Raw genomic sequence first — 13,100 nt, forward strand, 5'->3', positions numbered from 1 at the left:
CTATTCGGGTGATTATGAATTCTCAGATCATGCTCAGTGCCTCAGTCAAGGCAGTGAGCATGATCTCAGAAACAGCACTCTTCGAGTGTACTCACCAAAACGCGAGGCTACTGTTCCAATAAAAGGAACTTAAAGAACCATTAAACGAACGATAGAGCTTCGGTAGCAAAGCGTTGTACCCATAGAAAACGAAATGATGAGCTCTTCAGCGCGCAAGCCCTGGGTTTTCTGCTACTATGCCGATCTGTTATAGTGCACCGAGTGGAAGGTGCACTACCAGATCGGCTGAATATGTATTAGTGTATTAGTATTATGTATTAGTGTATTAGTGGAGCGCTCGACTGGCTATCGGTAGCACTACTCCTGCCTGAGATACGCGCTAATTCTAACGTTGCCTGACGTCAGTTGTTGCGGATTGCTGACTTTGCCCTTGAACCGAAAACCTATAAAAATATTTCGATTTTACTCCGGAACAAAATAATAAATAGCGTTTCGATACGTTTTTGTTACGGTCAAAAATATCGTTCTTCTTCGTTTTTTTCTATTTGTTTTCGTTACGTTCCGACACACTGGTAGTCGGTGCCTTCGTTTCTAGCGAGTTTTGGATGTGGTGGCGGATAAACCCTGCTTCCAAGATGACAGTGTTGCAGTAGTCTTTGATAAGTTAGTGGTATTGTTTCGGTTTCCTCTGCTGATGTTGGTGAGTGGTACATGTCTAAAATATCGTGCGGGTTGGCCCGGTTGACGCTTGCGCGGGCCGCGGCGTGTGCCACTTAATTCCCCTCGGGTCCCTCGCGTCCCGGAACCCGCATGATGCAGATGTAGGGGGGCAGAGTGTCGCCAAGTTTCAGTATTCTGATCGCTTTGATGGTGATCCTGCACATCATGTAGTTGCGTGCCGCTGTTTGAGAGTCGGTGAAGACCACTATGACATCCTCGCTTGTATGAGTGGCGAGTGCTGTAGCGGCTTCCTCAGCTGTGTCCGCCTGTTTGGCGAGAATTGTCACTAACGCCAGTGTCATCGCCCTGTAGTCTGTGACGCTGATGGCGAAGGCGTTTTGGCCCGGATACTTGACTGCGTCAACGAAGCGCGCCTGCGGGTCATTTTGGCGCTTGTATCTGATGACGTTTACCCTGGCGAGCCGCCTGCCTCGGTAGTATTCTGAATGCATGTTCCGAGGGATCCGGTGAACTTGTAGACATTATCGGAGCTTCGACGTGATCTTGCCCTTACATTCGCCATCACGTTCTGGGTGGTTGGTTACGTATCATGTGTGTCTGAGGACTGCTTGGCCTGTGGTAGTGATCTTGAGTCTCTCGATCTGGTTGATGAGGTGTGTTTGTGCTAGTCCTTCCCAGAAGTTTTGAACTCCCATGCGAAGAAATCGGTGAGTGCAAGCGCTTGTCGGCCGTCCTAGGGCGAGCTTCGTGGCCTTTCGCATTAGGAGGTTTAGTATTTGTTTCTCCGCTGTCTTTAGGTTGAAGTAAGGAGTTCCTTATGTAATACGGCTGTAAAGGGAGGCTTGTAGAATATTCAAGGTGTCGTGCTCTTTGAGGCCAGTGCGGCGATTGGCCACCCGTCGTTAGAGATGAATAAGCTGTGTCATGGTGTTCTGTAGCCTGGAGAGTGTGGCGGAGCCGGACCCGTCTTTGTGTGTATGGAGTCCGAGAATTCGAAACGAGTCGACCTTGGGTATCGGGACTCCTCGAAGAAGGACTTGTGGGTCCGGTGCATCGTGGCTTGGGGGCTTGCCCCGTGTGCGCTTACTGTGTACTAAGAGCTCGAATTTATTTAGGGCACAGCAGAGGCCGCAAGTGTTGAGGTACCGTTCGATTATGTTGGCCGCCTCCTGAAGACGCTCCTCCTGTTCACCCGTGCTCGCGCCTCTTGGCCACAGTGTGATATCGTCTGCATATAGAGCGTGGCATATCCCTGGGATGGTGTCTAGGAGGCGGGGAAGTTTGAGGAGGGCCACTTTGAAGAGGAGGGGCGAGTCTACCTAACGTCGCGGCGTACCCCTGTTAGGTAGGTGAAATGTCTTGCTCCGGAGGTTGTCAATACCCACCGTGGTCGTACGGTATCCTGAGGAAAGCGAGTATGCAGACGTACGTTTGGGCGCCGCAGCCGATATGTTACGGAGAATCGCTTCATGGCTCACGTTATCGAAGGCGTCTAGCAGACGTGCTAGAAGACGTCTAGTGCTACAATGGATGACTTCCAGGACTCGAAGTATATGCCAAGTCTTGTTTGTACTGAGGCTTCCTTCTGGTTGGTAGCTGATGTGGTAGAAGACATTCATTAAACAAGTTAAGAGAGTTGCTTGCTGTTCGCTTGAGTCGGAGCCCCTAGTCCGGGACGTCATTGGAGATGGCCGCTGCATGGGCGCACGCCACGAAAGAGCGTTGAGCTTCCAATCTGGAGCAGCCGAGCAGGTACTCCTCCCAAGTCTCTCTAGTAGGGACGGTGCACGGAGATGAAAAAGAGAGTGGAGTAGTGGGGTACGAAGCCACGGCGTGAAAGGTGTCGGCGAGGACCTGCCAAGTCGGGCACGTGCCAGAGATTTCCGGCATGAACTGCCGGGTGACCAGCAGGCTAAGGAAAGTCTTGGTCTGAAGGCCGCGTAGTAGTCGTTCGTTCGCTTTCGCCAGACCGCGTGCGGGGTCAGGGTATAGTCTGCGCGAAGTAGGATAATGATACAGAATATCGCGGTAGCGTGTGAGGCTCGCGTTGCCAGAATCTGACTCAGGACATGGAGGGGCAGCGGCCCGGAAGAGAGAAGCGCGGGCAGCGGAATTTGCCGCCTCGTTGCCGGGAAGACCAGTGCGGCCGGGGGTCCAGACTATTCTGATGGACTGAGGGTTCAAACGCCAGGAGGCGACCCAAAGGAGACGGACTGCCAGCAGGGCGATGGAACCCTGGATGTATCGAGAACAGGCTAAGCGCGAATCGGTCAAGATAGTGTGAGTGGGTTGGTGGGAGGCGGCCAAAGCAATGGCAACCTCCTCCGCCTGAGTTACAGTGTCGGCTCTAACCGAGAGGCCATCGACTTGGTGACCCTCTGTGATCACCGCAGCCGTGAAGTGACCTGAGATAGAAGGGCCCGAGTCTTCTACGCAGAATACGCCGGGGCGATCGGAGTTACGCGCCTGAAGGGCAGCAGTGCACGCTTGCCCGCGACTGTTGTGTTCATGTTCATGTTGTGGGGTAGTGGCTCTAACCATAGCTTCTGGCGCCATAGTTCCGGTACCTGGGAGGGAGGAACCGGGTCGAAAATTGTATTGAGGCCATGTCTGTGCAGCTGGCGGCGCCCAGATAGCATCTGCGACAGACAATTAAGTTCGTTGACGCGATGGGAGTCGCGCAGCTCTGCAAAGGATTTGTGCACCCCCAGGGTCGCAAATGGGCGATGGGAAGGGGCGATGGGAAGGTCCAGTGCACGCTGTACACGGACCGGAGAAGAATATCTAGCTGATGTTCGTGGTAACGACGCAGGCGAAGGTAGCGTGATGCATAGAGGACCCGACTGGTCACAAACGCTTGGGCCAACTGGAGGGACTGGGTCCCTTGGAGGCCAACACGCTTGGTAAAGACTCACCGAATCACACTACTCACTTTTTCACTGGTGCGTCGGAGAGCAGCTATAGTACCCTTAGGATCCAGGGAGAACCAGAGGTGAAGTCCGAGAATTTGAAAGTCCTGGACCAACGGGACGCGGCCAAACAGGAGCCAAATCTGGGATGGCGGTAGGCGGGAAACCGATAGAAGGGCCCATTTGGCTGGAGAACACTCCAGGCAACAAGAAGCAGCGTAAGTGTCCACCAGAAGGGCCGCCTGTTGTTGGCGTTCCTCGACTGGAGCTGAAGAGCCGGTGTTGGTTCAAATTGTAATATCGTCCGCATAAATGGCATGGTGTATCCCCTCGACCTCGTGTAGTAGGGAGGGGAGGTTCAGCATGGCAAAGTTAAAGAGAAGGGGTGACAAGACCGCTCCTTGAGGCGTACCCCATGTGCCTAGTGGGTACGACAGACCGTGTTCGGTGGAATCGAGGCGAAGAAAGACGGCGTGATGAGAAAGAAAGGTGCGGATGTAGTTGAAAATCTTTTATCCGCAGTCTGTGTTGGAAAAGTTACTGAGAATGCTACTAAGTTTCACATTGTCGAACGCGCCCCGAAGATCGAGAGTGAGAACGGTTTTGCCATTGCGGCATATAGTAGTCGGCTCTGTGACATCGTGGTGGAGCTGGAGCAAGATGCCCTGTGCCGACAGATGCGGACGAAAGCGAAATATCGTATCGGCAAAGGTCCACCTGGCCTCCAAGTATGCGGAAAGGCAATCGCAGACCATAGTTTTCATTAGTTTGCCGGCGCAAGAGGTAGGAAAATTGGGTCTGAGGGCCTCAATGCTATCCGGTTTGCCCGGCTTGGGGATTAATGTGAACAGCGAAGTGATCCATTCTGACGGGAGCGATATCGAGTTAATGAGGGGCTGCAGCGACAGAAGAGCCGGTCGAAGCGATTGGCTAGGAGTGACACAGTGATGCGATCCCGGCCTGGGGCCATGCCCCGTAGCAGTTTCGCCAGCGCAGCTCGCATGTCGGGCAGCGTGCAAGGAGCGTCGAGGTCGGAGTTGGGAGAACCAGAATATGTATATTCCGCGCCCACGGGGTCGAACATGCGACAAATGTATCGGTCGCAGACATCCCGTGCGAGTTGATCCGTCGTGCCGTAATAGGCGTGCAAGGCGCGACGGAGTTGCCGCTGTGTTTCTTTCCACGGGTGGTGGAGGAGTCCAGGAGGCTCCTGAAGAGGCGCCACGTGCTCTTGGAGCTCATCTGGCCAGCTGCCTTCATGCACGTGTCGGTCCAATTTGAGTCGGCAAGCTGCACAGAATATGCAGCCACTTCTGCGGTGAGCGCCTCGATGCGGAAGCGGAGTTTACGGTTCAGCTTGTTTCGCCGCCAATGGCGTATGAGGCCGCGGCGAGCATCCCAGAGATGCAGGAGGTGTGGGTCAGAAGTCAGGTTATAGGTGGCAAGGGCCTGAGTGTGCGCTCGTTGCGTATGAAGGGCATAGGATGCCCACGCCGTGTATTCGCCGGAGTCAGAGATCGGGGGGAAAGATTGAGATCTGAGTTTGTTCCTGTCGGTAAACACGGGCGTGGCCTCAGTGATGGCGCATTTTCTGACGTGGTTTGAAGGCAATGCGAAGTAGGAAATGATCGCTACCGAGTGTTCCATCGAGATTCTCTCACGTAGCATCACGGATGTTACGAGAGAGGGAGAGGTCCGTGCAAGTGTCATGTGAGACTGAATTACCGGAACGTGTGGGATGTACCCGATCAGTGAGCAACGTGAGACTGAGCGAGGAGATGAGCTCTTTAAGCTGTCGGCCCTGGGTCTTCTCGTAGTGGTAGCCCCAGTGAGGGCTGGGGCGTTAAAGTCTCTAGCTATCACCAGGGGTTGAGGGGCCACCGTACTCAAGGCCTGATTGAAGAGTTGCGTGAAGAAGACCCGTGAGAGACGAGAGGGGCAATACACGTTCAAAATATGAATCGAGGGTTCACCTCTCCGTGGAGGGAGCACTGAGACCATATAGTAGTCGTACGGGAGGTTGAGATCGAGATCGATCTGAACCGCCGTGTACACCTTATGCACGAGGAGGCAAGTGGTGGTGGCGCCTACGTAAGGGCAGTAGTGGGAAAGGGTCGGCGTTGGGCCGCATTCCTGGAGTGCCAAGACGGCTGGTTGAGAGCCAAGAGATTGGAGGAATAGGGAAAAGTGTGAGCGCTCCCCTGTTTCCGAAACCTGTGGAGTTCCACTGTATGATTTCGAAGTGTAACGGCAAATTTGAAAGGGGTGTACGATTAGTAGCCATCATGAATGTCCTAGATTTTAGATGTCATCCTCCATGTCCTTTTCGGAGCCTTGAGAGACACGAAGGAGGATTGAAACCGGGTTTACCTGTGTCGAGGTGGCGGTGGCCACATTGCGGCGCCGGGGAGCGGAACCGACACTACTTGGCGATGTGGAGCGGGACGGTGATGTTTTGGGTTTAAACTGAGTGACAGCCCAGGCCTGGATAGCCTGCACTACCTCAACTACAATGCATTGAACGGAAAAAGTGGAGGAGCAGATTGTCAAGACGGGAGACGCGCTCCGGGAAGGGCAAAGTTGCATCAACGGACTGAGGGACCTCAGCTACGGGAGCCGGGGGGATACGCGGTGTAGGCGCAGCCGAGGGCTAAGCTGATGGGGGGGGGGGGGGGGTTTGTTGGTCCGTCTGGTCAGGGACGGCGGGGCCGGGAGCCTGCGGAATACGCTCTTGCAGGGATGCAACTTGATTGGTAAGTTATGAAATTTGCCGCTGAAGGGCCGCGTTTTACTTGTTGCGGAGAGCTGCGAGTTCAGGGGAGGGAGGGGCAGCTCAGGGGGAAGAGAGACACCTGGGAGTAGCAACCTCTGCCCAACTACTCACCTGTGGTGGCGCCGTTGAGGCATCGAGCGCCGGAAATTCTTCAGTGTTGGCCGGGCGCTTGGAGCCAGGCTGTTTAGGGCGGGCGCTCTTCTTGTCATGGAGTGTCGTGAGCTTTCGAGGATGTGTCGAGGGTTCAACAAGGTCGAGAATCTTCGCTTCATGCGCTTGCAGCCGTTCGTCTACCCGCTTCAGTATTTATTTATTTATTTATTTATTTATTTATTTATTTATTTACAATACCTTACAGGGCCCAGAGGCCACTGAGTAAGGGGAACGAACGAGGATATTATAGGAAATGCAAAATACACAGCGCAAAAAGGGAAAGTATTGCTCAGGCCTAGGACTAAAAAGCCGCAACAAACATAAGAGGAAAGTACACAAAATTGTAATTGAAGTATATAAATACAGCACAAATGTCAGACACATGACTAAGGAAAAAAGGAGGGTTTTAGAAAAACACAATAGCCAAAAAGCGCATTATTATATATAAGACAAGGTTTAAGATCACGATGTCACTTGAAAGTATTCGCACAGCTGATCATGGAATGGTTGATGGTTGCATATGGATGCAATATTATCGGGAAGATCATTCCAAAGAACGATGGCACGTGGAAGGACTGAGGAATTGAAGGTTTGTGTTCTTCCGTGTATGCGCTTGATGCTGTACTGATTACGTAAACGGCGCAAAATGCGTGAGGGCGCTTCTAGAGGTAACGCAGATTGCCTGCTGCAGTGAGGATATTTATTAAATAAGCATAAAATAGCGATTGAACGACGAATATATAATTGGCTAAGAGAGATATCAGGTTTGATCTGTGTTACGCTCTTAAGGGGACTGTAGTTATTCTGCCTTCTACCTGTTTTAGTGTGCTTTCTTCTACTCTCTTCGATATTCTGTCCTCGAGTTCTGGTGGGTTGCACTCGGCTGCCGGTTGTTATATCGTCCTCTGTAGATCCTGCATTTTATGTTCGAGAGTCCGCTCGAAACTGCTCGTGTTGCGTGAGGAACTCGAGGCACTGCTTCCGTTCGCCGCGGCGACGTAAGTGATTCGCCTAACGGAGCGAGACCATGACCGAGTGCGGGATGTAGAGCGTGGTCTTAGGATAGAGCGTCTCCTGCCAGGTCTTCGGCGAGGCGAGGGCCCCTGTGAGCGGTCCGAGGTGGTAACTAAGGCGGTGAAGTCTTCGATGCTCAAGCTATAGCGATGCTCTCGGGCGTCATCGTTGTCATGCTGCTGTCTTCTTACTTGGTAGGGGGGAGGGTTGTTGCGGAGTTTCCTCTTACATTCTTTGCTGCCGTTTCGTGGTCTCGGCCGCAAATCTTGCACATTGGGTGACAGTCGTGTGCTTCCGTGACCCCATCGCGCCCGCATGTGTAGCAGAAGTTGTCTCTCGGCAGAGGACAGCTGTCCTGTTGGTGTCCGATGGCGTCGCAGATTCTGCAGTATTGGACGGATTTTCGGTAGGGCTTGCATCTGTAGTCATGGTTCTGGTACCTTACGTAATAAGGGACGTTCATTCCTTCGACGGTGATAACCGCGACTGTTCAAGATCCGAGCATGGGCGCGCCGAGAACCGTGTATCTTGAGTCCACTTGAAGGCCGGCAACAATCTCCGCGGGACTTGCACCCAGTTCCCGGCCGTATGTCACTCAGCGGCACACATCGTCTGGGTGTCGAATGTGGGGATGTACTTGGTAGATGGTTCCGCCGAGTTGTATGGTGCTGATATCCTGCAGTTCGGATGCTCGCACCGTACTTGCCGTGCTCGCGATGATGACATTCTATAGTTTCTGCGTTTGTACTCCCACATTATTGTGTAAGTCCTGCTAAAGCAAACCACAGGATCTTTTGATGGAATGTGTCAATGCGATGAGTGTGCTCTGAAAGACCAAGTCCTGCTTGAGGGCGGAAGACGATTTTGAATTAGTCAGTAGGGAAGGGTCGCATCCTCAGAATGCGTTGACGCTGCGGCAGTGGTTGTTGTGCTTGAGGTTTGGGGTCTGGTTTCAGGACTTTTATCGCTCTTTCCTCGGTGGATTTATTGTCTTCTTTTGCTGATCTGCCTTTACGACCAACTTGTAGCCACTCGATGTGGGCTTTACCAGTCGTTTTGCCGCTATTCGCGTCGTATGTACACTGTGGTATGGTATCGCAGTTAACCTCGGTCACCTCCGTTCGCTTCGCTGTCAGCTCTTGTAGCGGGTTCGCCATCTGCGTTTCCAGAAAAGCGTGGGTGTTTCGCCTTGGATGCTGGTTCTGCGTGATGCACGGGCGCCGTGCGCGTGCACGGCGAGCCTGCAGGCGCGAGCCGCTGCTCTCCCGCTCATGCCACGGGTGCCTCGGCGTTGGGGTTATCCTCGAGCGCACGGTAACAGAATGTTCAGCGTTCGATTATTCGAGTAAAGTTCTACTCACTGCGTCGTCGTTGGTGTCAAACGATGCCTTACAACTTTGTATGCGCTGTGCTTTCGCCGCTCAATTTCCGTTGAAGTGATAGACAGCGCGAAATTTCGTTCCCTGCTGCTGGCGCTCTTGCTCACGCCAGCGTTTTGACAGCGACTGTGTGTGGATTGAGTGTGATCTATTCATGTTTGCTAGCGCGCACTGACACCATGCTTGTTAATTCAGTTAGTAAGCGAATGTGTCCAACTTTATACAGACAATAGAACTGCTATCCTTACTCGGTATAGCTCGCTACTAATTTGCTATCGCAATTGATGCTTGTCCTTTCGGGCGAAACTGCGTGTTTTTTTTTTCATGTCATCATCGTCATTTCGTGGTCGACATCCAGTCACCGCCATGCCGTGGTCGTGATACCGTCGTAGTCGTTCCATCATCGTCATCTGATTCTCGTCATCCTGTTGTCGTCCCACCATTTTCCGCGTACAGTCGTCGTCAGGCTGTCATCACGTCATCATCGACGTACACTTGTCGTCATTACTTCCCACCAAGCCACCGTCGTCACGCTGTTCGCGCACTGTTACCATCATTTCAGCAATGACATACAATTGTTTCCATGCCGTCGTCGTCATACCGCCTTTGTCGTTCCATCAACGTAAATTCTCATTCATTGCGTTATATTTCTTTTTTCGTCAGTCAATCGTGATTTATGTCATCGTCATCATGGCATTGTAGTTGCATCGTGGTTATTTATAGCCATCACTTCAGAGTCATCTCATTATTCCGTCTTCCTTATAATTTCTTCGTCGTTCTATCGAACGTCATTCCTTCTTCGCAATTCACTTGTCAATGCAGGTGCCTTCGGCGTACGGTCCTCATACTACCGTCGGGAGATAACCTTGACGAGCGATGGTCATAACAAAGCAGGCTAATCACAGAGACAGTGTATGTCGCATATAGCCGAAGGCTCGAAGCACTTGAAATCTCACGTGGTTCACTGAAGATTCTAAATACAGGTGTTTTATTCAATACGGTGTGCCACTACGTGGTCGCTATATTGCACAAATGCTAACTGTATTGACTTCGATTCTCATCTTAAGATAGGTGCTACCGGAAATCTTTTGTCTTAGCGACACTAAAAAAACCCTGGTCAACGTTGTTCCCAGGTTATTAAGACCTCGAAATCCTAGAGGTGATCGGGCGTGAGACAGGCGACCCGATGTTCGATGGATGTAGCATTGTGAGTTTGACAGCGGCCTTGCCTATCAAGAGTGGAAGCGCACTGGGGTGGTTGGGAGTGGTGGCGAAAGGCAAAACAAACTTCAAGAGTTGCTTTACATCGCAGAATCGAATCAAAATGAAGAAGAGTTAGGATATTTGCAGTGGAATCGCGCTAAAAAGATTGGAAACTATTTGATTGGTGCCAGACTCGCTGCAAAAAAAAAATCGCTAGGCTGTGTTCAGGTATCCAAGCTATCCTTCGCAGAGCAAGCACAAGAGGAATCAGTAAGAGGAGTTTCGGTACAGTTGGATTACGTTCTATAGTGCGGCTAATAAGGTCCAACCACAAGGAACCGATTTTCGATGGATTTTAGGCGCCGGCCGGCGGCACGCGGCGTCGACGCCCAACGAGGTTTATTGACGGCTCTCAACCACAAGAGACTCTCGGCTTCGACGTATTTCAAGCGTGGCACAATGTGGCCAGATCCTCCCTTCTTAATGGCCGTGAATTTACCCGGCCAGTTTTACAAAATGTTGCGTAACAGAACAATTGTTGTGGCGTCATAAAGACTCATAAAGACATCATAAAGACGTCATAAAGTTTTAAAATTTCATAAAATTAGCCCGTAGCTCTGACGCAGAAATATACAGTAGGTTGCTGGTTGTCTCTACTGAAACACGTAGAACCAGTGACGGCACCAGCAGCTGTCGTGGCTGTGCTCACTATAAGTGTGCACTTCGGCATTCCTTGCATGCCACTGTCTCCAAAGAGTACATCATTATCTATGATACCGCACAAAGCTGCACCATCTGCAATGGCCGGAGCACGTGCGAGCGATCCGCTGCTTAGGACGCGGACGAGGCACTCGCGAACGGCAACGCCGGAAGCTCGCTTTGTGAATGACCTCCGAGTGTGGTCACATGGCTCGTTGCGCCGTCTCGGAGGCATAGTTTGTTTGCGTCTGGCTTCTACCGCCACTTCCGCCGTCGACGCTGCGGTCTGGCATGCTCGGTCATGGGGCGCCGAGTGAGCGTGAACCGGCGGTGCATTGTTCTCAATGCCATCGACGCCGGAAATCCGTCGAAAATTTATCCGTTGTGGTTAGGCCTTTAGGCGCCCGTTCCTGCAACGAATGTCGGCGTCGGCTTAACCGAGCGAACGATCACAGTGAACGATGAAAGGGCGAATGTGGAGCAGAGCGGGGGATGAAAGACGCGAGGAATAAAGCGGAGGAGGAGGGTGCAGTCTGACTATGAGACGGTAAGTGGAGGAGGAGGGTATGGCGAAAGGTTGAGAAGAAAATTGTAGTGCGCTGATGATGGCTATGAGGTGGCGCCAGAGTAGCGTGCGTCGTCTGGAAGGATTGTCTTGTTTGAATAAATAATCCAAGATTTTTTTTGAAATCGAAATCGTAAATTGTGTTTTCCAAGCATCTGCAAGCATTGCTTGACCTTGCAATGTTTGCAGATATGCTGATTTAGTGGCCTTGTTTATTGACACAATCTTCGCAGATGTGCTTGTTAGCACTGTTGTCTCCATAACTTCACTGCTTTCCTATGAGCACTGCACTTGTATCAAAGCCTTTACTGCCACACCTGAACACTAAATGTGCAGCAGAAATATCAGGAGCGGACATAATGTGCTGGTAAATTTTGCAGAACGTCTTTTACAGCGAAGCTGTATATGACTAGGTTCCGAAAATCTTTGCGTCCATCTATCGAGTCACTTCGACAGCGATATTTTCCCCGTACCCCAAACTACTTGTGCGCCGGCGGCGCTCCTACGCTCGCGATTACGTGGGGGCGAGTGGGGGCTGAAAAAGAAAATAAAACGTTATAGCATACCCACAAATCGCTGTGCCTCGTTCTTTCTTTATGACGTAGTCATCGCGCCAGCGGCGTTATCAGCAGTTGCACTTGGGACTTGCTATGGGCAGGACGCGCGTATTTCGTTCTGAATAAGAAGAACATGTCCTCAAAGAGCGCCGACAGGAACAACATTGCGAATGGGCGCGAAAGCGACGGGAAGCCGCTGCCGCGGCACGCGCAGCGGCCACCGGGTCGGGACCATCGAGTAGCTCTCTTACCGACGAAGTACAGAGAATCCGTCTGTAGCGTCGGCGTCAGCAGAAGCGAGAATATGTGCGGTAACGGCGGGCGAATGCGACCGACGAGGAGCGGGCAGCGGATGCCAAGAGCAAGCGTTGTGCCCGTCAGGACCACGAGTACTGTGGGTTGGAAAGTGCAAGGCGTCGGCATGGCTACAATTCATCGGAACGTTTCCTCGGAGCGACGGCGATGTTCGAGCGGGAGTTTTTTGGCAACCCGTTTCGCGCCGCGTGTGTGGTGTATGATCGGCTGTGGTTTGCAGGGGGCCTTGGCCACATCGGCGGCGTACGTGATCAACCTCAACGTGAGCAGCTTTGCTGGTTATTTTTCTTCACCAAATTAAAGGGCACCAAGGTTTTACAGCAAAGCTGTTTATGCGGACGCTGTGCCGTCGTTGTCCGACTTCGCTAAAGAGGGGCCACGTGACCTAGAGGGACCGGAGAGGAAAAGAGCTCAACAGGGGGAAAGAGGTTTGAGTGGTCTCTTTTCCCCTGTGAGAATGCTGTGAGAGGGTGCAGATGAAAAGGAGAACGGGGGAGGTGGTTGTCGTTATTTGCGCCCTCGAATACTCACGTTGGAGGGGAAGAGCGTGAAGCGCGCCAACCAATGGTGTTGCATAAAAAGCAGTAGGTCAACGGAGAAGTGGGGTGCCAGAGGAATTCGCGCTAGCTTTGGTTGTATATACGCAGTTTTTACCAAGGACTCTTGTCTGGGAACGTCGTTAAAAAAAGCGAGGAACACGCTAGGAACACCTTCGCCCGTGGATGCCAACGCGTCCCATACCGCGCAAGTAGCGCTGTTCGGGCAAGCCAAGCGGCCGCGAATGCAACTGCGGCTCGGACGCTCGCTCCCATTGCAGCCGGCCTGACGCGGCAGGCCGGCTAACACAGCTTC

General features: G+C 52.2%; 1 protein-coding gene across 1 annotated transcript in view; it reads right to left on the reverse strand.

The window, feature by feature from the left end:
* Positions 1-773: 773 nt before the first annotated feature.
* LOC125945764 (uncharacterized) overlaps positions 774-13,100 on the reverse strand; it is a 51,639-nt gene continuing 39,312 nt past the window's right edge. Inside the window, 3 exon segments of the mRNA XM_049668052.1 lie at positions 774-1,162; positions 4,757-5,039; positions 6,475-6,585. Coding sequence (XP_049524009.1) covers positions 774-1,162; positions 4,757-5,039; positions 6,475-6,585 — 783 coding nt within the window.

Source organism: Dermacentor silvarum, chromosome 5, assembly GCF_013339745.2.
Source record: "Dermacentor silvarum isolate Dsil-2018 chromosome 5, BIME_Dsil_1.4, whole genome shotgun sequence".
In the NCBI taxonomy this organism is placed as follows: Eukaryota; Metazoa; Arthropoda; class Arachnida; order Ixodida; family Ixodidae; genus Dermacentor; species Dermacentor silvarum.